Here is a 25,468-nt window from a genome sequence, read left to right on the forward strand (position 1 = left end):
GGCAGAGTGTTGCTTTCCCCCCCATCTCCAAGGTGTGACGTAGGGATGTGACAGAGGTTTGCGGCAGCAGGGCATGGATGCCCGTGGTAATCCAGTCCCGTTGTCACTCCTGACAGCCATTTCCATGGGAAATTCCGAGAGGGGGGCAGGCGGGGAGAAGCCCCTAGAGCCCCGGGAGCTGGAGAGTCGGCAAGCACTGCTGGCAAAATAAAGCCTCAGCCCATCATCCTGCGAGCACCGGGGTCCGGTTCCCGGGCTGAGCGAGCAGATTTTGCCACGGCGGATGCGAGAGTCACTTTCCACTCCAGAGATGGATCTCACCCTCTGAAAGGTGCCTTCTACGCAGCCGCTGCTGCTCTTTTCATCTCCCGCCTGGGTGCTTGGAAACCAGCTCTTCCTACCCTCGGTTTTGTGCCTCCAAAGCTGAAAATTAGATATTTTTTTTTTTTTGAAAGATTTTATTTTTCTGGAGCTCTAAAATGTCAAAAGCTGGGGGTGAGGCAGAAGGAAAAGAGCTGTATTTTAAGGAATGCTTTCCCCAGAAAGCTGCTGTCTCAAAATGCCACCGCTGAGAGCCACCTTAAACTGGAGGGTTCTTTCTAGGTTAGCGCGTATCGCAGTGCAGTTGGGAGGAAAGCGGTGGGGGAAGAGGTGCAGCATCTCTTGGCTCGGTGTCCCGGGAGGCAGGGATGCTGCGATGGCCACCCGTGTGCCGGGGTTATCGGGCAGCGTGGGAGATCAGCTGTTTCCTCTCCACAATCACTTCTGGCTCATCGCTACTGAAAAGGCTTTTATATTGTATGGTAACATGCCTGAGAATTGCCCAAAGCTTGAAGGGCTCCAGCGCGGCGAGAAAAGCTGCTTGCGGAGGGATGAGAGGAGGGGAATGAGGAGTCGAGGCGAGTTTCCCTTCGGACAGGCAGGGAGCGGCAGGCTGGCATCCTCGAGTGGATGCTCCTGCGTCTCCAGGTCACCCGCCCTGGGATGTGGGTGGTGGTAATGCTGCATCCCAGTGATGACAGTACGTCCCACCCCTGCTAGAGCCCGTAGCCGAAGGTTCTCCACCATCTCCAGAACCAGAGGTGAGCCTTACAGCCCCAGCGTGAGCTCTCCAGTTATTTGACAGTTGGGTAAACTGAGGCACAGATGTTTCATAGAATCATAGAATGGTTTAGGTTGGAAAGGCCCTTGAAGATCATCTCGTTCCAACCCCCTGCCATAGACAGGGACACCTCCCACCAGCCCAGGTTGCCCAAGGCCACGGCCAGCCTGGCCTTGAACACCTCCAGGGATGGGGCCTCAACAACCTCTCTGGGAAACCTTAGAGTTTCCACCTTGAGTCAGTGGTACGAGGTCCCAGTCTGGTGCGGGGGGCTGCAGTTGGGTGCTGGGTGCAATGTTGGACCATCTCGGCACGGCTCGAGTTTAAGAATTACGCGAAGTAAAGTAGCAGAAGAATTACTGCAGTGGTCTCGGAGCGTCGGGGCTGTGGGTACCACTCCTGTTGTAAAGGGAAGGAGAAGCTATGGACGAGCTTCGTCTTCCCTGCGTCACACCGTGAAGCACCCAAGAGGGAAGTGGGCCTCGGTGGTTTGCTGTGGATGCCCTCAGGAGGCTGTGCAGCCCCTGTTGCAGAGCAGGTGAGCAGGGACCCGGCTTGGGCTTGTCCCTACCCGCTGGCGGCGATGCCAGCGCCGTGCGCGGCGGCACACTGAGCTCGCTTAGCAGAGAGCATCGCTCCATAAAGCAGCGACACCTACGTGGGATTTTATGCACCTGTACGGGCTTTAATTCCTCCTTTATTTAACGACTGAACGTTTTTGGCGTGCGGCTCCTTCCCCAGGCCGCCGGGGATGCAGGCGGGATCTAGAGGTGGCTCTCGGATCTCGCATTAAGCCACATTAGTATGTGCTGTAGATTCTGTTTCCTGTGAATTTGCGCGCAGCGGGAGGACGAGCAGGAAGGCTGCTTCTTGCTGGCAGCTTTCCCGGATATTCTCGGCGTTGCAGATCTATACTTGCATCGTTGCCGTGGCCCTCTCTTAACAGAAAACAGAAAGCGCTGCGGCAACGGGAAGGCACAATGTCGGCGAGTACCCACTCGGCGATGGCAGCGGTGCCGGCGCAAGCGTCGTCTGCCGCGACGGCACGGCGTTTGTGTCACTGTCCTCCTGTCCTCCTCCCTCAGGTTGCCCCTGGTCCCTCTCCTCCCACAGCCTCATGCGCAGGTAACGCAGCTCCTTGCTGCGCCGCTGGGCGTGCGTCGAGCTGGTGCGGGACGGGCGATGCCCGGATCACGGTGTGGAGCTGCCCGGCGTTCATCGCCTTCGAGCTCTTCTTGCTCTTTAGTGGACTCCAGTCCCATGAGGAGTTGCCCTAAACATCGCCGGGAGGTGCAGCAGTGCTTCGAGAGGGTGCAGAGCTGTTGGCAGGGGTGTTGGTGGTGTGGTTTTGCGATAGCAGTGTCGCGGGAGAAGGGAGCGAGAGGAGCAGTGTCAGAGAGGAATGTATTGGGGCAGGGAGGAGACTTTTTACCGGGGCATGTAGTGATAGGATGAGGGGGAATGGCTTCAAACTGGAAGAGGGGAGATTTAGATTAAAATATTAGAAAGAAATTTTTCTCTTTAAGGGTGGTGAGCCCCTGGGGCAGGTTGCCCCGAGAAGCTGTGGCTGCCCCATCCCTGGAGGTGTTCAAGGCCAGGTTGGACGGGGCTTGGAGCAACCTGGGCTGGTGGGAGGTGGCCCTGCCCGGGGCAGGGGGGTTGGAACGAGATGATCTTCAAGGTCCCTTCCAACCTAAACCGTTCTATGATTCCATGATTAACTGGTGCAACAGTAACGGGTGTAGGAATAGGGCACATCCCTGCCCTTCTTCCTCTCTGCTCCCGGTGAGCGGACACCGTGGAACATCACAGCGGCGCTGGATGCCGCATCCAGAACACCCAGCGCAGGGCGGGAGCGATTCCAGCAAAGGGCAAAAACAACGCCGGGAGCAATGTGTGCCCCAGCAGTGCCGAGGAGCCGCGGCCAAGGCTGGCCCAGCAGCGGGGCGGCACGGTGCAGACGTCCCGACAGCGCCTGGACTTCACCTCTCCCTCTCCCTCCGCGGGAGCCCGGGACGGCGTCCAGGCTGGATCCTTGCGGCAGCGCGGCTCCCAGCCCAGGGAGGGCTTCCCGAGGCTTCGTTCTCAGCGTGTACTGTAGGAACCAGCACACTTTGTTCTCGAGTGTTGAGATTGGACTTCCTTTCCTCGGTCGGCGACGCAGGCTGGCAGTTGACTCATCAGCAGATTCCCTTGGGCTTTGCTGCAGAAGGGGCAGGCGGATTCTGCAGCAGTTTGTGTATCTTTTGGAGCAGAGCTTTGCTTTTTTTTTTTTAACACATGATCTTTTTTTTTCCTTTTCTTTTTTTCTTTTCCTTTTTCTTCTTTTCCTTTTTTTTCTTTTCCTTTTTTCTTTTCCCTTTTTTTTCTTTTCCTTTTTTCTTTCCCCCCTTTTTTTTTCCTTTTCCTTTTTTTTTTCCTTCCCTCCAGCTCATCATGTAAACCGTGTGAGTTTGGGGCTTGCAGACGGCACGCGGACGATTTCACAAAGGGTTTTATTTCTTAGGTCAGCTACCCCCATCCTGTGGTCACCTACCCTTAAAATGCGCCTTTGGGTTCTGGTACGCTTTAGAAATACATGTCCGCTTCCCTTTCAAGATCTGAGACTCTGCTCTGATCAAAAGAAAGAAAAATCCCACCCGCCCCAGGCTGAAATGTTTAGATCCCAAGTCCCTGGGACATGGGAGCGCGGGGAGAGGAAAGCTCGCCGCCGGCACGTTCCGCGACCCCCCGGGGTGACGCCTGGCCGCGGCGAGGATGGGCTGGCCGGTGGCACCCATCACGGGCAGCAAAAAAAATACCCCAGGGGTGTAAGATCAGTTAAACCCCTGCAGCTCTGCTGCTGGGAAAGGGGGGATTCCAGTCGGATGCGCTCGGGCAGCCTTTGCCGCTGGGGGCGGTGGGGGACACGGGTTGTTTGCAGGGTGGTCTGTCCCGCCGGTGTTTTGGATACCCGGTGTGGGATGGGGTGAACGGCTCTGCGGCAGCAGCGGGTCGGCAGGTCTGGGCTGTGCAAAAGGTGGTGTCAGCGCTGCGGAGGGTTTTTCGGTTCGTGCCCCGTGCCTGTGAGCGTGTGGCAGAGGAATAAGCCTGATCGACTCTTGTCTGTTACTGGTAATCATTTCTGGTTTGCAGTCTGCTCGGCACAGTCCTCCTGTGGGCTTTCAGCAAGTCCTCACCTTTATTAGTTTGCTACAGGAAACGTGTTAATCCAGCCTGTTCTTACCTGGTACCCGACCACTTGGACTTGGATTTTGAATGTTTGCTAATCCTCCCAGTGGATGCCTGTGGTTTATACTGGATCAAGCACACAGAAGGTCAAGTGTATTTCAGCAGTAAATGTATAGAACGAGCGGGTGTGATTCCCGCTGCTCCGTAACGAGCTTTACGGCTCTCGGGACGGACTCCGGTTTGGTACAGCCTCCGCATCTCCCTCCATCACCTCCGCTCTCCATCCAGACCCAGGAATTTAACGTAGAGCCGGGCAAACCGTAGCAGATCCCATCGCCGCTGCTTGCAACCGCAGCGGTAATTAAATCCCCTCTCAGCGATTTAGTGCACCTTGTGTCCCCATTGAACCATACAAGAAACTATTACTCTTAAGTGCTCTTCAGAGTGATGGGAGGAGCAGGACAAGCGGGAATAACTGCTCGGTTCTTCTTGTGGCTGTGGGTAATCCCGTTGAACGGAGGAGAAGCTGCATAGCTGGATGGAGAGCTGAGTGTGTAGAGGCACCGTGTTGCCAGTGCCGTGGCGAGTTGGGTTTTTTCAGGGCGTTTGAAGTCGATGTGGAAGCGTAGCTCCGTATCTCAGGCCGTGGCTGGTGCGGGAGGCAGCCGGATCCCTCCTGGCTTTGTGGGATGAGCTGTGCGCTGCTTCAAGTGACTCAGCGTCAAAACTGTTCTCGTGCGTTTCAGGGTTCAGCGTTAGTGCAGCGGCTCAAAACACATAGGGGAAAAAAAAAAAAAAAAAGGCTGGATGCATCCGTTCCGGATTCCTCAAAGCGTTGTTTTCGTTGGGTTGGTTTTCTGCAAGGAGACCCATGCGGTGGCACCGTGCGAATCGCAGGAATAGTCATTTTTGCGCCCTTGCCTGTATCTTTGCGATGCTCAGCTCCGCTAGCAGCAGGGTCGGGGGGACGTGGCCGGTTCCCGAGCTGCCGTGGCTCGCGCTCGCAGCCCCTGCTCGGACCGCCGCAGATGCGGAGCCGCTGCCGCCGCTCGCAGCCTCTCTCTCTGCTCCCCGTTAGTAGGTGGATGCAAACACAAGTGGAGCTGTTTGCGTTACTGAAATACTTATGGCAACATTATCTGGCTGAGAGAATTCATTCCAGATGCTTTTAACGTTAGTAGCTTGGCTTAAGTTACATGAAGAAGCAACATTTTGCGTCTTTTTATATCCAGAAAACATACTCTCAAGCGTCCCTGGCTTCCCTGGTAGCAATTCCGAGATATATATTGCTTAAATGAAAACGAGCGGAACCCCGGCAGCCTGCGGGCTGGGTTGGGAGAAGGTTGGCGTGCGGTGTGGGTCCCTGCAGGGCCACCGGGAAGGCGAGTGGTGCTCAGGGGGAAGGAGGAGAGCAGCACCCATGGGTGCTGGCGCTGCCCTGCTTGCCCACGGGGGGCAGATGCTGCTTGAGCATCCTCTGCAGCTGCCCTGGAGTTGGGGTCCCGCCGTGTTTTCGGAGGCAGAAGAGCAGCGAAAGGTGGTGCCTCCTCCCAGCAGCGGGTCAGACCCCCTCCCGCTGCCCTCGATGCCGCTGTTAAAGCTGAATGGCGCGGAGGGGGAAAGGAAGACAGAGAAGATCCTTGCGCAGTGTCAAAAATTACGTGTTTTGCTCTCAGCCCGGGCGCTGCGTTTGTCTAGTCAACCAAAAAAAGAGCTGAGTTCCGTCGTTCCGGCCAGCCCACCGGCGAACCGCTGCCTGGCCATCGCTGCCTGCCCGCGCCGCCGCGGTTTTCCTTCTGCGCACAAGTTGTGCAGATGAACCCCGCTGGGGAACGGTGCCCCTCCTGTCCTCTCCTCCGCAGACACCGCTCCGCCGCTTCCCAGCGCTTGGTTACCAGCTCCCTTCTCTGCTCTACCACCTCGAAATAATTTTTCTGGGCACCGAAGCAGAGTTGAGACTTCAAATAATTCATTTGTTGAGCTAAATCTCAGTGAGGTTTAGGCTGGAATATAAACGTGAGAAAGACAGGGGCATCCGTGCGCTGGTCCTCATCTAGTCTGCTGAGTGCTGGGCTTTTTATATGGTGATAAACAGCTCAGAAACGAAATTGGAAAAGCTGTCTGGGTTTAACAAGATGGCTGTTTAGTGCCTCCTGTTCACTTGTTTTCCTCTTTTTATCACATCAAAGAAGAGTGAATCACTTTCTGCTTAGAGGATTACATTATTCCAGAGGCCTGGAAGGACCCACTCTGGTTACAGGCTGTTACAGGAGGAGATTTTAGATGGAGAGGGGAAAATGGAGCGTTTTTCTTATTGCACCTGTTAATTGCTATTTGGAGCTTCAACTGCATTTCTGTAAAACTTCCAGAACCTGCCTGTGTAAATCCTCAACCGCCAGCAGCACATCCACCCTGCCCCATCTCCTTGGCGTTTTGCACAGAAATAGGATTGTCAGAGGGGGATTTCCAAACCCAAACGGCGAGAACCCCGGATAGTCCCGGGACCAGAAGGAGTTTCCCAGCCGAGCCGTGGGCACGGTGTCGGTGTCGGCAGCTGTACGCGACGAGGCTGTGCCGGAGCTGTGCCCTGCGGACGCCGATGGCTTTACGCTCCGGATCGAAAAGCTGATAATGCTCATTTTCTAATATTCGCTGCTTGGGAAGTGCCGAGCGCCTGGGGTTCAGCTGGAAAAAACGACAGCTAAAGGGATGGCGGGCGTAGCTGAGCTGTGCTATCCCGGACTGGTCCCTGCCTGGCAGAGTACGCCGCTGTCCCTGACGTGTCTCGGGGTCCTGATACATCCCTGACATGTATCCCGGGGTCCCTGCCCCATCTCCGCAGGAGGGATGGGGTGTGCAGCCTGCGAGGCATTACGTCACCCAGAGCCACGCTCACTGGCTGCTGGTACCCGGAGGGCAGGACACTGCTGCAAGCAGCATTAACCCCTTCCTCAGCATCCCGAGCGGCGCTTGGGTAACACAAAGGGACCCTCACAGGGCTTAGCGTTGGCCACCGGTGTTTAGGCAGTCGGGGGGTGCCTTTTGGGGACGGGTGATCCTGTTACAGGAGCTTGGTGGATCCTCCTGGGGCCAAATCCAGCCGCTTTGTTCTCCCGAAACAGCAGCCGGAAGCTGAACGAGAGCTTCAGAGCTGAACCAAGTGTTTACCACCTGCGTAGGTTTTGGGGACAGGCGGTTTACGGGAGTTTTAGTGCCAGCCCAGCCCTCCCACCACGCAGCAGTGGTGATGAACCCCGCGGTTACACCAGGATGCTTGCTTGAGCATGGATGTCCAAGGGAAGGGTTGATGGTATGTTACCTCCATCAGCTCTTTTTGCTAGAAACGGGCTTGTTACAGCCCCTGACATGAGGATAGCCTACAAATGGCGCAAAGTGGGGTGGCAGACTGGGCCACCAGACCGGACAGCCACTGCAGGTGGCTTCCCAGACCCACCTTTGACCCTCAGGCTGAGCCCTGCGTCTGCAGCCGCTCTGTTATGTACTTACGAATTTTTGTGGATTTGCAAAGGCTGTTGCCAAATCTTGAGGGGTTTTGGCTCCGACAGCCAATAAGGAAATACTGCAAATTCTTACTTTTCTGCACAAAGCGGTGCCAGCTGAAAACAGGGCTTTCATTCTGTTCGGGTTCTTGTTTGTTTTCAGATAAAAAGGATTTGGTTCCCAGTGGCCTGCCCAGGCGCACAGTGTCACCGCTCTCCTCCCCGCGACCTCCAGCCCTTTCTCCGCTCCGTCACGCAGGAGAACACGTTGGCAGACACCGCGTACCAGTGGTCCCTCCGGTGGGGTCCTGGGTCCCTGGTCTCAGGTCTCCTGGCAGTGGCTTGTGCCAGGGGTGACAGCAGGGTGCCCACAGGGCTGTGAGCTTCTGAGCTGGGAACCAGGACATCCCAATGTCACTGGGAGCATCCTCAGTCGAGGAGGGGAGCGGTGAAGCACACAGGCACCCGTTAGCACCAAGACCTGGATCCTAAAGAGGCTTTTAGGTTCATCCAGCGGGTCCAGCCAGCTTAGACGCTGGTCTAAACGTCAGGCCAGTTAATTTAAAACCTATCCCATTTAAGATCTTCTTGGTGTTCCCTTTCTTCTTTGAACCCGGCTTTGGGAGTGTAGTTTTGGCTCATGGTTTTATAGACATTATAGAAGCCATAAAAGTGGAATAAGTAGGTGTAACACGCTCGGTAAATCTGGGCCTGGGCACGCTGATGGTCACAAAAGCTTGTTTGTGGGTCGCAGCTCGTTACCGTGACCTGCACCACTGCCTGCAGCCTTGTCCACCCCCCGCTACGCCCCCAGGCTCTTTTTCTAACATCTTATATTCCGTTCCGCCATCGAGGAGCAATAGCACCTATAAAATCTATTAGCTTAAGTTCATATGAAGATTGGGCATCTGGCCTGAATGGCCTGCTAGATACTATTTTAATAAACAGAAAATGAAAATCGTCCCATTAAATTGCCTTTTTAAAGTCGCCGTGTGCCACAGGAGAATTCCCCCGCAAGTGGAGCTGGCAGTGAGAGCAGTATCAGCATCCGCTGAAGGTTGCTGGCAGAGTTATCTTTCCACTGACTTTCCTAAGCTGATTTATTTATGGACACTGGACAAGACTAATTTAGACTGGAATGTAGGTAAAGAAAAGATGACTGAATAAAGCCTTCCTTGTAATAAAATTAAGTATTTTCAGAGGAGAAACACTCTGCAGGATTAATTATTTCTATCTAGTGTATTAAAAGGGAGCATATAGAAAAAAAAAAAGCCTTTTCCCTTCAGCCAAGCGAAGCATTCCGTTTACAGAGATGAGATTAACCATGGGAATTTGCCGAGTATATTTTATTAACCGCGTAATCTTCTCCAGGGATAGATGTGATCCTCAAGAGTGTTGGGGTCCACTTACTCCTTTTCCTCAAGTGCCCTTGAGACCCACTTTCAGACTAATGGCCTCAGGTTTGTTGTGCTTTTCAGGCTGATCCCAATTTTCAGTCCTTCGCTTAAATAAGCCCTTGATTGATACAGGTATTTTTATTTTTTTTAAATGCCATGTCTCTGGCTGGCTGGATAAATAAACGAGTAAATGCTCCTCCAGAGTAAATGAGCTTCTGCAAACGGTTCGGCGCTCGGCGGAGGCTTTGCCGTGATGGTGCAGGGAGAGCTGCAGCGTCTCGGTGGTGGGACATCACCAGCAAACGCCGGCACCAGTAGCTGCGATGGGGACGCGTGTGGTCCCACCAGTGGAGCCCTGCTTGGAAAAGGAGTCATCTCGGTGGTGCATGGCACCGTGAGGCCACACATCGCCCTCCTCCCCGGGTCGCTGGAGCGGCAGCCAGGTGCTAATGGGAGTGCTCTGGCTTACGGAGGGCAACCAAACTCACCGGAGGGCAACCAAACTCACTGGCCGCTCACTCTGGATCAGCGAGAAGTGTTTTATCTCGTGGTTGTGAGTCTGCTGCGGCTGTGTGCTCCCTGAAGGCGCTGAGGTGCGGGTAAAGCTGTTGTGACACCATGGAGCTGGGCAGGTCCATCCCTTCTCAGCACCGCATCCGCCGCCGTAGGGGCCGGAGAGGTGAGCAGGGCTTTGGGGGTCACTTTTTGGGGGTGGTGGGGATGGTGTTGAAGAGCACTCGCAGGGCGGAGGGTCAGGGCACCTCACGGCTCCCGGAGCTGTTTGGTGGCACCCCCGAGAAGCGGGTGCCCTGGACCGCGATTTTTCCCAAGAACAGCATGGTTTGGGGAGCGTGATGCTCGCTGTGCTCTTCAGCTTGCTGAGCTGTTCCTTTTTCACTTTCAGTACCAGCAGGCTTTTTACCTGAGTTCAAACTGCAGGGTCCAGCGAAGAGGTTTCTGCTGGAATTTATTTAAGGTGGTTTTGAGGTGAAGAAAGTCCTTGAGTAGCTGTAATAGGGTGATGATTCTCTGTAATGCAGCTCCGGTGTACTGATGAACCTTCAGGCTGTGCCGCTTGTTTCTCTAGTGTTTTCCTTTCCCGCTTTGGCATTATGTGTCCTCCGCCACCTGCCCATTCTGCTGCATTTGGGACATTCGCCATTGGGGTCTGAGCCACCCCGGCCCCGCGACCATCTCCATCCCCAACCCCGGGTCACACGTGATGCTTCCCCTTCTCTCACCCCCTGCCCCTGCACATCACAGAGCCTCGGAAGCTTGGGATCTTGCCTCTTCCATGTGCTTCGTTGCACATTGCTTACTGCCCAAGACTCTTTTGCTGTAGTTTAGGTGGTTTGGAGCTTTTTGGAGCATGTTCTTGCTTATCACGCAGACCCAGCCTGGGGGGAAGTTGGTTGGACATGCCCTGCACAGGGTCCCTGGCTGCGGCGATGCTCGTGTCACTGTCACCATTTACTCGGAACACGCCAGGGCTGATACAGCCCGGGGCTGAGCACGCCTTGCCTCTTTGAACCAAGACTAGGGATGAACGACTGAAGCATCAAAACTCTGGGGGAACAGGAAAAAACCCTTGAAGACGCAGGAAATTCCTCCTGTGCTGCGGAGATCTGCTCCTGCAGGAGTTGGCCCCGATGGAGGCAGCCGGCGAGCTCAAACGAGCTGGACGATGAGCTCTCAGCCTCACAAATGCCCCGGCAGTGGATTTCCGAGCGCTACTTACGCTGTTTACCTGACTACATCTGCTTTTTTAAAAAGGAGAAAATTTTCTAAATGAGCCAACAGAAGCCCTTCAATACGGATAAAGAGAAACGGGGAAACTGGTAATTGAGGTAATTAAGACTTTGACTCTTGCTTTCTCTCCGAGAGAAGAGAAATCAATGGAGCGCCTGGGTGGCCGCGCTGGTGCCTTTAGCAGGAGGAGGTGTGGGCTCTCTCCAAGCTGAGCCAGATGCCAGGACACAGCACGGCTCTCGACAAGGGTGAGGAGCAGGTATTTTTACCAGCCTTTAAAAAACCATCTCCTCGAGCATGTACCTGCGTATTGCCAGACTCCTCCGGGCACCTAATGCGCGCCACTGCCCCAGTGACAACCACGTGCATCCCTCATCTTCTCCATCCCGCGCCACGGGCAGTGTCTTGCCACCCTGAAGCAGGTAAGAAGTCCTGCATCTTCCCCACCACGCCTGAGGCTGGAATAAGAGAGGAAAACTAGAAAGCCAGACTAGAAATAAGAAGGAAGGGTTGGTTCCTATGGGATCACTGATGTCTGCATGCGGGACATGAAGAATATTAGCGCATAACGCAAAATTCACCACAAAAATGGTGCGAGTTGGGGACACATGTGCAGACATCCTCAATCACCCGATCTGGGTTTTTCTACCGAGGAGCTATTTGGAAATGTGGATGTTTCCAAAAGGGTTAAGCCCCATTCCCACACGAAAGTGAAGCCCTGATGATGTCGCTGCCGGCGGCGGCTCTCGGAGCCCAGTGGGAGGTGAGCAGGAGATGCTGGTGAGGATGGACTCAGTGGTTTCTCCCCTTTTTCTTTTAGCTGCGCCTGCACTGCAGTGTGTCTGAGCCGCACAAAGCCTACACCTTTCTGGTCCCCAATTTTCTTGATGTTACTGTAGATGAGGAGGGGTGCACAGCACGGTCTGTTTTCTATATGGCTGTAATTCAGGGCATGGGTTTTTCCAAAGGGTTGCTGTCTTGTATTCAATATTTGGATCTCTTCCTTCCACCGTCTCGTCTAGCCCAAGGCAACTGCCTCTGCAGTCATTGATCTGTGCATCTGAACACCAAGAAGCTCTTTGCAGGTGTGTTAGCATGTGTCAGGGAGCAACGGGTTGCTTGTTAGGAACATTATTTTACCCACTAAAGCAAATCCAGGAATCGACGGGAGGCTGCACACCTCCGGGCATCGCGTCTTGCGTGGGCTTCCCAGAGGTCCGGGGTGTCCCGTGCGAGCCCATGGCAGCTGGCAGCCTCCTGCACCCCTCGAGACGGGAGGGAGGGACACTCCTGGGAGCAAGTTTAGCCTCTCCTGTGGTTTGCTGAATCGTTTGAGAGCCATAAAACCCACAGGTTTAACCAAGTGCTGTGGATGAGTCAGGGGTTTGATCTGGACCAGGCTTCCAGCAGGTCTTTGTAGGGTTATAGGAGCTGCTCGCTGTATCAAGAATAATTCTGCGGTTATTTCGGAGGTGCCGTTGGGCAGGGGGTATCGGCACCGCTCGAGTCACAGCTCAGAGCTACCCGACAGGGCAGTGTCCCTACAGAGGTGCAGACCTGGCTTGGGAGCCTCATCTCCCACCGGTGCAAACCAGGTGTAGCTACGCTGAAGTCATAATATTCATGTCAGTAGTGAACGAGCATAAGAGGAGCCAGACTCAACCCTGCAGTTTCTGCTTTCTGGTTGGGTACCCGAGGGCAGGTTTTGGCCTCACTGAGTCTGCCCATCACTGGGTCCGTGCAAGCCGGGGGTAGCGTTTGTCTTCCTGGGACCAAGGGGCACAGTGGACCCCCGTGTGGGCATCCCCTGGGGGGGGTGCTCCAGTTGATGCATTTTCCTCCCCTGTGTCTCCATCAGCCTCAGAGGTTTCATGCCAAGGGGCTCGGTGGGCTGCGGACCGTTTGGGATGCCTTTCCTTTTTCATCTCTTCCATCACTTATGGACAACAGGTTTTTGGGGATGGAAGTTCTCCTCTGGGCACTTTCTTTGTGCAGTTTCTTTATTTCTGACCTCCTCCGTTTGCCGGTGTTTGAAATGGTGAGAATATGGCATGGATGTGTCCCGTCAAAGCCAAATCCGAATAAACTCCCAAGGGGATGCCAGCCTGTGCGGCCGGCTGGGTGCTGGGGCGTGGGGTCCTGCCCACGAAGAGGAAACCCCAAAAGAAAAGTTAAGTGGTTCTTTTAAGAAGATACTTTCATATTCATACTTACTCCTAAAGGGATGGAATAACAGGAGCAGACGGCAGTGAGATGGGAGCTGTGCGGGCAGCGTGCTGCTGCGGTAGTCGACTGCTACAGCACTTGATCAACCCTCCCCAAAACGTGTGTTTCCAGGCGGGGGGAGGCACCTGCCATCGCCGCGTTGGCATGTTTCAAACCCTTTAACTGAGCGCCAGCGAGCACGTAGAGCTCCCCGTTAGATCTTTGTGTCTTAATTAACTTGATCTTCGTCACCAGTGATGTGGTGAGAAGCAAAGAGTCGCTCTGTAAATTCCAGTTCCCGGTAAACCGAAGCCAACTCCATTTAACGGCGCAGTGTTAGGAAGGGCTGAAAGTGGAGCTTTTGCGCTGGCAGCACTGGTACCATTAGTGACCCCGGGATGCTCCCTGTGATCTCTGCACCACTGGGTCCGTGCAAAGCTGGGACTTGAGAGGCTAAACACATTGAGGGCTGGAGCCCTTCTCCTGTGAGGACAGGCTATAAGAGCTGGGGTTATCCAGCCTGGAGAAGAGAAGGCTCCGGGGAGCCCTTGTTGCCGCCTTCCAGTGTCTAAAGGGGCGCCAGGAGAGCTGGGGAGGGACTTTTTACTGGGGCATGGAGTGATAGGATGAGGGGGAATGGCTTCAAACTGGAAAAGGGAAGATTTAGATTAGATATTAGGAAGAAATTCTTTCTTGTGCAGGAGGTGATCCCCGGGGGCAGGTTGCCCCGAGAAGCTGTGGCTGCCCCATCCCTGGAGGCGTTCAAGGCCAGGTTGGACGGGGCTTGGAGCAACCTGGGCTGGTGGGAGGTGGCCCTGCTCAGGGCAGGGGGGTGGAACGAGATGATCTTCAAGGTCCCTTCCAACCTAAACAATTCTGTGATCCAGGTTTCGGGGGGGTTGGTAGCGTTCGGCAGGCAGCTGCATGACGGGGGAGAGTCACTTGTCTCCCATCTCTGAGCACCAGGTTCAGCAAAACTCTTTTCCCACGGGATACCCGCAGGGAGAAGCAGAGGCTGCACACACACATCGGGGCTGACTGGCCCGGGCGCTGTGGTACCGGGACGGCGGTGGCTGCGCTCTCGGCGGGTGGTATCGTGTGTACCGCATTACAGATAACGAGATTTCTCGGGTCACCGTCAGCATCCTTATCAGGCGGAGTGCGTTTCCGTGGCTGTCAATACAGTAAATGACCTGTTAAGTCCATCCCTGTGGTATGCACACAGAGCATTAATCTTCGCATTTTTATGCCAGGCTAAAAAGAGCGGCTCCTTTCTCCCGCCGCCCCGAGCATCCCCGGCTGGCCCTGGGTCAGACCTGTTGCAGCGGCTGTGCTTGTGTAACTCGGCTTAACGAAGGCTTACGGCGCCGTCCCCTGCCTGCTCAGGCAGCTCTTTCCGACAGGGAATGTTCATCGCCGTTGGAGGAGGGCTTGTTTGTTTTTTTTCTCTTCTCGACAGCTCTGAGCTTTCTCCTGTCAGCCCACCGTGCCCGGCCTGCTGCCCATCCACCGAGACCTGGGGGCTTCGCAACGCCAAGCTGGACCCGGGTGCGTGGGAGGGAGAGGTTCGGTCCTTCTTGGACCAAGGCACGTCGCACCAGCGACTCCCGGATATTTTAGGGGGTCGGGAGCTCCGTTGATGACAGTCCTGAAGTCTGATCGGAGCATGCCTAGTTTCATCGTTATTACTGCTGTCTGCGTTAAGTACAGACGTTACTGAATCCCCCAGCCTTGTCCTGGATTGCTGTGAGCTCCTGTTAAAATCTGGGGACCGAGAACTGTCTTTTCATGGGGTTATTTTCAGACCCTGGACTGAAATTTGGAGATGTCCTCAGGGCATTGGGGCACATCTTTATTTTCAGTTTACTGGTGGGGAGGGTAAGGCAAAAGAAGCAAAAAGAACCCCATTCTTGATGTTTCCCTCTCTGAGCAATGAAATTATTGCTTCTCCCACTGGTGGCTATGGAAGTGCCCCCAATGGCCGTGACTGCAGAGGACAGCTATTAAACTACGTGTCTGGGTCTGGTGAAACTCCGGGTTCGTTTTCCTGCCCTGCCACAGATTTCCTTCCCGACCGTGGGCAAGGCAGGTGGGGTCCCATTCCCGAGGGCAGCTGTGTACCAATCTCTTCCCGTGGTGCTTCCAGACCTCGGAGCATCCGCTACCGCGATTCGGGACATCTGGTACCACGTGATGGACACGATGGCTTTGCCGCAGACCCATCACAGAGCACGAGGCACTCGATGCTGTGCCATTAACTTACGTATGGGGACAGAAGGCGGATAAAAGTTTTTCAGGGGCTATTGGGCTTCCCAGCTGACGCTGGTGCCAGAGGAGGGTCGGCTCCTCTGGCTTTGCACGGCAGAGACGCTGCTTGGAAAGGGATGAGGCGCTGCAGCGGGTGGCTGTTGGCTTGTTTGTTGCTTTGTGGTGCCTTTCGGTGTTGACATTTGTGCCGGGAGGTGGTATTTCGGGGAGGGGAGAGGTGGTGGTGGTGGCGGGGAAACGTGAGCTGTGCAAATACTGCAGCGAGTTCCAGCTCCCAACTTGGCAGAGCTGTGTCAGCTGGCACCGCAGGCTGCTTCTCATTTTCCAGCTCGTCCGCTGCTTGCATGTCATTACGCGCGACGCTGTTGACGTGTGCATGGCAAGTGTCATGCGTGTTGCCGCCGAGTTGCCAAGAAAAGGCAGAAGAGCTGACAGCCAGCGCCTGTTGGCTTTCTGTGCGGGGAGTTCGCAGCAGATGAGCCGGCTCCGCTCCCCCCCGTCCCTGGGGTTGAGATTAGAGAGCGCTCAGAACAAACCTCGCAGACCACCGTGGGATGTTCTCCGTTGCCGAGCCTGCCAAATTGCATGCCGGCACGGTGCGAATGCGGCAATAAAGCGTACGGCACGCTGGAGGCGTCCCGTGGTGGCAGGCAGGCATGGGGCTCGGTGGCAGGGGCTTCATTTCACATCAGTGGTCGCTTTGACTGCAAAAGGGGCTCTGGGGAGATGCCCCAGGCACCTCTGAGCAGCTCAGGACCAGGAGCTGATCTCTGTTATGCCCCAGTAAATTGGCAGTAATTGCTTGAGGAGTCAATAGCTGGAGGAGCCGCTGTCCCTATCAGTATTTGGACGATCATATCCGTTGGACCTCATTTTTCACATGTAAAGAGTTAATATCTGTACATGAATGGGAAAACTATTGCTGTAGGTAAAGGAAAGTTGCCACGGAGCCGTGCTGGGAGCGGCTGTCAGCGCGAGCCCATGGGTCGACGTTGGCGCACTGGGGCTGGAAGCGGAGAGCCCGGCCGCGGCTGCCCACGTGGTCGGGGAGAGGGAGGCAAGCAAAGCCGGGTGGCTTCTGGTCGCCAAACCGTAACTCGTTTTTCCTGCGGTCAGGTCGCGGGCCAGGCGAGAGGGGCAGCGCTGGCAGAGCTGGGGCTTCCTCCAGTCCTTGGAGACCTCCAGAGAGACTCGATGGATGCCTCTGCTCCCGCCGAGCGCTTGGGGCTGGGCACAGCGGGGAGAAGGCGTTCAGCTCATGTTTCCCAGTGTAACTAGGACAGAGCATTGCGCTTAAATTTACCCGCTGGGCGAAGAGTCTCATATTCACAGAGCGCAGAGCATGTGGTGGTGCCAAACCCAGTGCCTGCATGCCAGCGTCGTGCCCGCAGGGTGGAAGGAGCTGGGTCAGCAGTGTGGTGGAGACAGCAGCGGTGAGCAGAAGCCCTTCCCGTAGCCCTGTCCCCACGTTATCCCCTAGTTTGGGCGCATCCTGCCTTTCGGGGTGTGTGGGATGCTCCTGCACAGCCATGGAGCAGCAATGGGTTGGTGGCACGGTCCCCCCGCGCTGGCAGGACCGCTGGCTCCGGGCAAGAGCATCACTATTCATAACAGCCCCGGTCCTGTGCTCACATGTACTCTCCGCATCACATTTCCCAGTTTCACATGCAGGACAGGGTATTTCTCCCAAATGGATATTTCTCCCCTGATGTGCTATTGCTGCGTGAGCCTCTCCGTGAGCCCCGATGAGGAGAAACAGCCCTCTAACATCAGGGGGAGCAACGCGAGGTTGACGCCAGCAGCTGCAGCCGTGGGTCGAGTTCTTTGACTCGGGAATCCAAACACGTAGGAGGCTGCTGCCATCAGGCCGGTGGTAATGGCAAAGCGGAGAGGAAGAAAGGAGCCACGCAAAGTGGAAAAATGGTTTAATTTCTCATGGCGTGAAGGGGAATTGCAGAGCTGTTGAAAAGCAGGCGCGTTCCTGCGGGGAGCCCGGCACAGAGCCGCCCGCTCGCTGCTCCCCCGGGGCTGCTCTGCGGCGTGGAGCCGTGCGGGGCACCGGCTGCTTTGTACCGAAAAGCATCAGTGGGTGTGGAGGAAGAATGAGATGCGGCGGTAAAGCCTGCGTGGGGCACTGCTAGCGGTTTTCTTTCTGAAGGGATTGGTGCTACGCCACCAATCTGCAGGGAAGAATACGCTGAGGCAGATGGAGGCACGGGCCAAAAACCCAATTCCTGATTCCCAGGCTGCTCCTTCCTCTCCTGATGGCAGCCCGAGGCAGGGGGCCATGGCCAGCCCAGCGAGAGCCGGGGCCGTGCCGTGGTGGGATACGGGCTGGCCCGAGGCGGCGGGTGCGATGTCGGAGCCGTGCTGGCACCTTCCTGCACCGCTTTTCTCTGGAATAGTGGGAAAAGCGCAAACTCTGGGTTTGAGGTTGTGGGAGGGGGAGCTGGCAGCTGGGCTTTGCTCGGCATTTTCTGAAGATCAGCTTGTTTTGATGCATCCCAACTCAAACCATCACGTAAGGTGCTCAGACCAGCCGTCTCTGGGAAAGTGCTTGCGTCCGAGTTGTGGTCCTCAGAGCATCCGAGGCCCAGGAGATGACACTGAGTGCACCAACCCCCTTTGATTTTGCTGGTATTGCTTTCCTTCTTAGAGTCAGGTTTGTACGTGGGGTGGTCGCACCCTCCATGGCAAGAAACAGGACACTTTTGCAAGTTGTAGCTCTTTTCTCAACCTCTCCTTCTTTCCTTCCAGGATCATACCCCAGCTGGAGAACTCACCTTCACAGGTTTCACCGAGTAGCCTGCCTGGCTCCGAGATTTCGGAAGCTACGAGGACTTACTTGCAAGGAGTGAGCCGCTATGACCTGGACGAGCTCGATGCTTGCTGGTTGGAACTTGTTAATATGGAGCTGAAGGAGATGGGTGAGTATTGCTGTTGTTTTTCTCCTTGCCTGGGCATCTCAGAGTAGGCGTTCAGTCTTTTTAAGTAATCATGTGGAACAAAAGGCCTTAAGGAAGGAATTTTTGTTCAGGCTCTCCAAAAAGAGATCACACAGATTGCTGCAGCGCAGGATCTTGAGTGCATTTCAGTGCCTCTCATTCACGTAGCGGTTTTGGCACGTGGTGCAAGAAGAACGAAGTGAACCAGATGATGGTATGAGCAGTGCAGCGTGTCCCGTGGAGCAGGGCTCTGGTTGGCAGAAGAACCGATAGATCCACAGAATCAGGGAGTGGTCAGGGTTGGAGGGGACCTCTGGAGATCATCTAGTCCGACCCCCATCATCTAGTCCAACCCCCAATCAGGACCATGCTGTAGTTGCATGACCATCGTCATCTCCCGTACTCATCCCTGCAGCATCTGTGCTGCAGGAAGAGGTGTTTGTCAGGACGGCTGTGTTGATCCTGACTCCTCTTCCTTTGACCGGCCACATCTGAAAGCGTTTTCTCCAACATTTCTCCGATTGTAGCCGACTGGGCAGATGGATTCAGAGGAAAGAGGATTTCCTAGACAGAATGTGTAATTCTCCAAAATGCTGGTCCTGGGTTGTCTCTCCTTTCCTGGATGTCTCTAACAACCACAGCGTGGTGTTCCCTGCATCACTGCTGTTACATCACTGCACATTCTTAAAATCCATTAGCGCATTTCGGTTGAGTGCAAGCACCTGAACTTGGAATTTGACCATTGGCAGTAGTGCTTAGCATGGTCTGCTGGGCAGATTTGTTGGCACAGACACGTGGGTGTGTAGTCCTGCCAGACCGTGGAGGGATTTTCCAATCCTTGTTAGGTAAGGGTTGCTGTGGTGTGGCTGCTGCTGCGCAGGTAGGAATAACAACGCAATAAAGCGTTCACCTTGCGAGGTCAGCGGAAGCTGGAGCGTGCCCACGGGAAGCACTGCTCCCCGTTGCGAAGGTCTTTCAAGGGTGAGACGAGGTGTGTTAGCCGCCTGGGGAGGTTGTGCTGAGTCTCGCAGCCTGCTGCGGTGAGACTCAGGTGGACGGGGGTAAGATTTAGTTCGGTAAGCTTGCGTGGAGCATAAACGGGCTCAGAACTTGGCCACCACGTTGGCTGATCTTAGTTGAAGATGACCCCAATTCTTCTTCTGATGTACTGATGACTTACGAGCAAGATTTTGTTACCTTGAGAAAGTTGTAGAGGCTGCTTTTAGAGTTTGGCCAATTCTCTTTTTCTCCTCTATATTGGCTTTCCCGTGATCTCGGCGTTGTGGAGCCGGTAGTATCACTAGCAAATCGCAGTCAGCTTTGCCCTCATTAACCGGTCCTGTATCAGCAGCCCCAGCTCTGTCGTTAGCACACCCGGGTTTTGAGCTACTGGCAGCTCTGGTCAAGTCCTGGGGCAGAGCAGAGGGTGCTCCTGGGCAAAGCCGAGCGGCTGGGTCCCACTTGGGTGCCTTACAGAGGACCCACAGTTCCTAAAGCTGCACAGCTGTCATTACTGCATCAAGAGACCAGCTTGTACCACCCTGGACATCCTTCTGACCCCACTGCGCTTTCACCGTGTCTCCTGCTGCATTTCCCTCGCCATCTCCACAGCTGGGTGGCCATCAGGGGTGTCTGTGGGCTCCAGAGAAAGGTTGTCTGTATTTCCCCTTCCCCGTTGTATGCATTTCTTAAGTCTCTAGAAAGACAGCGGGCAGATTTGGCTTCTCCAGCTCAGTTGGGTTACGTTTGGCTCGCTTTAGTGTTTCTGCAAAGTATTGGGTTACAAATGCGATGTCCTAAATGGCTTTCAGATGTGGAGCTCCCGTGCTGATGGGTAACTGGAAGGCTGCGATGAGACGGGTGCTGTCGGGGCACGGGTGGAAACGTGCTGGGGGAGAGAGCGGGGTGGATTTGGGAGGGGATCTCCAGCGTCCTCACAGCCGTATGCCCCCGGTAGCCCCGCTCCGGGCAGGCACGTTGGGTGGGCCGATGTCGCAGCATCCCGCTGAGCACGTCCCGAACCCGGTGTGGGGATGCAGGCGGTGCTTTGCCTCTGACCCTCTGTGCAGTTTTGAGCAGGCTGCGTTTTCCTCCCTCCGGCTCCTTGTCATTTATCAGTTTTTTGAAGGACGGTGCTGAGGAGGTGTTTGTACAGCACCGGGCTGGATGGGACCACGGTCTCTGATGAAGCCCCTCCTGCAATAACCGACTATCGACGGTGATAACGAACCCGGGGGATTTCAGCAGAGCCTCACTGTCTGCCAGCTGATTCTCCAGCCCATTTCTGTTGCTGAAAGAGCGCTGTCATTACTGGCTGAGCCTTAAATATGCTGGGGGGAGAGCAGCTTTGAAAACCAGCGTTTGGCGTGTGAAATCCACTGCGGATATGGCTTCATCCCGAAGGATTCCGATAGCTCGCCCCATCCCCCAGCCCTGCCGGCTTCTCTAGGCTAGTGCGTTTTTTCCAGTGACTTGAAAGGGAAAGCATGTGGCATTGATTAATACCCCATCCCCGGCATGGCGGGGAGCAGGGGGGTCTGGCAGGTAGGGAGCAGGATGGGTGCTGGTGGTGGTCCTGGCTGTGGGACCGCGGTTGCATCTCCCATGCCGGCGGTGGCGGGGGCTGCTGGAGGGGGGGGAGCTGGACCACGGGGGCTGCACGGGCAACGGGCTTCTTTGGGAATGCATTATCCCACCCGTGGAAGTGATGGGGTTTGAGTGCCCGTAGAGGAAAGCTGTTATTATCGCTGCACGCCTCCCGGGCTGTGCCAAAGCGGAGGCTCTGCTCCCTCCGCTTCCCAGTTGGGAGAAGCCACGTGCCCCAGTGCAGTGGGGATGGGATTTGGGGGCCCTTCGCCACCCAACGCAGAAGATTGCCGCCTGCCCAGGTCGGTCTGAAGGCAGTCCATAAATAGCCTTTTCTCCCGGAAGCCCTCGACGTTAATGACATACTGAGATTTCCAAAACCAGCTTCACTAATCTCCGAGATCATTAACATGACTTAACCGGAGAATTGCAGCCTCTCCTCCTATTCAGAGAAGTCAGGAGTTATCTCCGCCGTCAAGAGCTATGCAGAAGTTTAAATTCCTCCCGGGTGTTTAGCTGAGCTGTTGTCACTGGGCAGTCCAGGGGCACAATGTGTCATTGCCAAAATATTTAATGACAAAGAAGGAGCCTGATCTCTGACTGGCTCTTGAGGAGCGGCGGGGAGGAGAGCTGGAAAACACCTATGAGATCATCCATCTCGCTTTGCCGTTAGCGCAGCGTTGATCCACGTAGCGCATAGCACATGCCTTTTCCAGTCCTTTTTAGGTCACCCCAGGGATGGAATTTTATCACCCGAGATCAGATAAACCTCCAGATAGCTCCAGCTCTCTGCGCTCTGCTTGGCTCCTCTCCCAATCAGGTGGAATTGCTCTGAAAAGCAAAAGTTTTACACGTAAACCAGCTTTAAATAGTTTTTAAAACCCCAGTAAGGTGCCTCAGGAGCTGTTACTGTACTGGGTAGAAATGTACTGTTTAAGGAACTTCTGTGTGCTACAGATGAAATCAATAGTTAACCGTGCCTCAATGTTTTATTTGTTGCTGCTGCGATACGAGATAGTGAAAAAAGGGGGTCTGGAGGGGTCTGAATGAAACCCTCAACCAGGTTTATGTGTGCGCCACTCCAGGCAGCACAGGCGTTTCCTTTTAGGGGGAAGTCTTCGCTTTAATATTACCGTTTTATGCTGTATTTTGTGATCTCCACTAAATGTGAAGCTATTGTAAGAGCGGGGCTAGAGAGACTTCAAAGGCCAAGGCTGAAAGATCCCTTTGCGGTGATCGGCACTTCATAAACACAGGGAAAATCCTCAAGAAATTGCTAAAAACGTTGCCGGAATCAATTTTGCTGGAGGCAGAATCGAAGTTTCTAAGTATTCCCTTGACTTAATCCATATGGTGTATGCTGCTCACATATGCCCACCACAGGTTCTATCTTGGGAGCTGGAGGTGTTCCTGGGATTTTATGGCAGGAACACGCAAAGGTCACATGTATTGCTTTGGAAGCTCCGGGGGGAATTCATCACTGCATACTTGAGATATGTCTGTGTACTAATGAGATGATACCTCCCTCGGCGGAGGTGAGATTGGTCAAGTAGACGTGGAATAAGCCAGAGTCGGTGGAGTAACCCCCGGGGAAGATGTGCTCAGTGGAGCAGAGGCTGCCATGAGCGGCTGCTTGGCCGCCCTGCAGCGCCGGGAGTCCTTGCTTGAGGCTATCTCCATCCCACCGCATCCTTTCAGGGCTCAAGGATCCCCTTTCCCCCACCCCCCCGTTGGCAGTCCCCAGGCAGAGCCTGTCCCTACACCGCTGCCACCCACCCAGGGGTGCCCATCACCGTGGCCAGGCTCCATCCGCTGTGCAGGACACCCCCCCTAATATCTGTCATTTGAAGCTTTTCTGTTATTTTAATGACTTTGGGCACAATTCCCCGCTGTGCTCTGGTGGCAGAGGCGCAGCCCCATTCCCCACCGGGTCCGCGGGCGGGAACCACCCCTGCCATGAGGGCCCCCGCCCCCCGATGCGGGGGATCCCGGGGCTGCCGTCCCCCTGCAGGGATGCTCCCCCCGACCCCAGGATGTGTGGAGGTCTGTCCTTTTTGTAGTGGAACCCGTTCCCTTTAACCACCAGCGCCGCTTCCACCTTTCAAGTGTCTTTCCCCCAGCTCACAGCCGTAAGGGACCGCTCGGGCGATGGAACCCCACTGTGCCCCCGCACCCGGGCTGGCCCCGCTCGCCGCTCATCGCTCAAGAAAGCTCAACCCATTAATAATTCAGGGTCTGTTTGTTTGGAATAATTTTTTTTTTCTCTTGTTTGGAAGAAATCCTGCCAGTTTGGAGCTGGTTTATAACACGTCTGCGCTGCAGCCCACAACAAACATCCGCGCAGAGCCTGAAATCTTTGTTCTCCGCCGAGATGATAAGCGCGTTGCACGAGTAATCATTTTGGCAGCAGAGCCGTTCGGTGCCCGGATAGAGAAACCGGCAAATCCTCCACCACTGGGTGGGATGTTACCATCAAGAGATGTATTTAATGGAGGTACTGATGTATAGAAGTATCTCGGGGACAGATTTAGGGCTGGAAGCTGTTCTCAATTACAGCGCCGTTGATCTGGATTAACGCCGTGGGTATTGATGGGAGGAGGACTCGCCTGAGCCACCCGGAGGCAGGTGCCACGCTCGCGCTTGCTGGCGAGCTGTTGCTCTTAACGTAGGTGTCGATACCCCGACTTAATAAGCTGAGCGTATTTAACTCCTTATATAAACAGATATTGCAGCAGAGCTGTGTTAACGTATAGATTAGCAGGGTTGGAAACCAGCGGGAGAAGCTCTAGACGTTTTGCCTCCACGTTTCTCAGCGCGACGGGTTTTTATGTCAAGTCGTTGTTTTGCTATTTCCATAAATTCCTCGCGGTAATTGCGGTAGTTTCCAGCAATGTTCGGAGTTTTGCTGTTGGATGGAGCGAGGAGGCTTTCATCAGAAGTGCTCCAGGACAGCTCTGTCAGTGCCGAGCATCGCTGGAGAGAGACAGCGGCTTATAAAGTGGCTTCTGAACCATTTTGTCATCATCTTAAATTTGAGCAATAATTGATGTCGGTGGGTGGCAGAACGGGTGATAATTGGTTCCTGTAACTCTTTTAAGTGCGTTAGCAGGCTGCGTTAGTAACAAAATATCTGGAAGTTTCGCTGCGGATGCTCAGCTCGCGCAGGTTGCGTGTCGCAGTTTGTTTTGTTGGTCACGCTTTACGTTAAGGGTGTCTTTATAAACAACATTGATAAACGATGAATGGACAACTGCTGCATCTCCCAGGCACTGTGTGCCCGCGGGTGATGGGGTAGAGGTAGCTGCGGGCATCCCAGATGGTCTGGGCTGGTGGTCGGGTGGGTGTCTGTCATCCCCTGACCTTTGCCAAGGAGGTTTGGGACAGGCCCCGGGATGCCCAGGGGAGCACCCAGCCCGGGGCAGGGGTGGCCGGTGTCCCCATGGGTGTCTTGATGGTGCGGGTGCTCAGCTCCCGGTCTTATTCAGAGGCAAATTGTGCTTCTCCCAAAGCGTCCTTCTGCACGGCGGTGCCTAAACTCGAGTTTGAGCATCTATCCGGGGCTTTTTACCTTCGGCTCGCTTTCATTCTCCCGACCTCCGAGGGGAGAAGCATCCTCGGCACAGCTTTGCGGAGGCAGGAGCTGAAGCGGGCGGGTTTGAAGGGGTTCCCCCCAGGGCGAACTGGAGGGACGGTGGGCTGGAAGGAGATCTCAGGAGCCCATGGTCCCCATGCCATGTGTGAACACCACTGTCCCATCAGGGAGCCGGCATCCCTTCTCTCTCAGTTTTTCAAAGATGTTACGAGGTAAGCCTACAGCATCTCACAAGTGCTTTTCTTTTTTTTTTTTTTATTCAGAAAAAAAACCCCAAACAGTAATTCTGCCTCTTCATATATATTTTTACTGAAAAATAGACTCCAAGATTTGTAGCTTGTGAATCAACTAATGGCACAGCCTGCAGTCCTGATGACTGTTTGTTCATGAGCTGTTTTATCTCCAGGTATCCTCCGTGCGGTAAAAGGATTTATTGTTTCAGTAAATTGATTTTAGTGGAGCACAGTTTAGTCAGAAATTGGTCTCCGTTTTGTGAAAGGTGGCTCTCCACCTATTTGAAGCGGGCGGGTTTGAAGGGGTTCCCCCCAGGGCGAACTGGAGGGACGGTGGGCTGGAAGGAGATCTCAGGAGCCCATGGTCCCCATGCCATGTGTGAACACCACTGTCCCATCAGGGAGCCGGCATCCCTTCTCTCTCAGTTTTTCAAAGATGTTACGAGGTAAGCCTACAGCATCTCACAAGTGCTTTTCTTTTTTTTTTTTTTTTATTCAGAAAAAAAAACCCAAACAGTAATTCTGCCTCTTCATATATATTTTTACTGAAAAATAGACTCCAAGATTTGTAGCTTGTGAATCAACTAATGGCACAGCCTGCAGTCCTGATGACTGTTTGTTCATGAGCTGTTTTATCTCCAGGTATCCTCCGTGCGGTAAAAGGATTTATTGTTTCAGTAAATTGATTTTAGTGGAGCACAGTTTAGTCAGAAATTGGTC

The 25,468-nt window shown here is 54.5% G+C and overlaps 1 protein-coding gene across 1 annotated transcript in view; it reads left to right on the forward strand.

The window, feature by feature from the left end:
* Window positions 1-25,468, forward strand: part of JADE2 (jade family PHD finger 2) — a 78,221-nt gene that overhangs the window by 21,168 nt on the left and 31,585 nt on the right. Inside the window, exon 4 of the mRNA XM_009890910.1 lies at window positions 18,150-18,319. Coding sequence (XP_009889212.1) covers window positions 18,150-18,319 — 170 coding nt within the window. The remainder of the gene's footprint in view (window positions 1-18,149; window positions 18,320-25,468) is intronic.

Source organism: Charadrius vociferus, unplaced genomic scaffold (assembly GCF_000708025.1).
Source record: "Charadrius vociferus isolate BGI_N301 unplaced genomic scaffold, ASM70802v2 scaffold370, whole genome shotgun sequence".
In the NCBI taxonomy this organism is placed as follows: Eukaryota; Metazoa; Chordata; class Aves; order Charadriiformes; family Charadriidae; genus Charadrius; species Charadrius vociferus.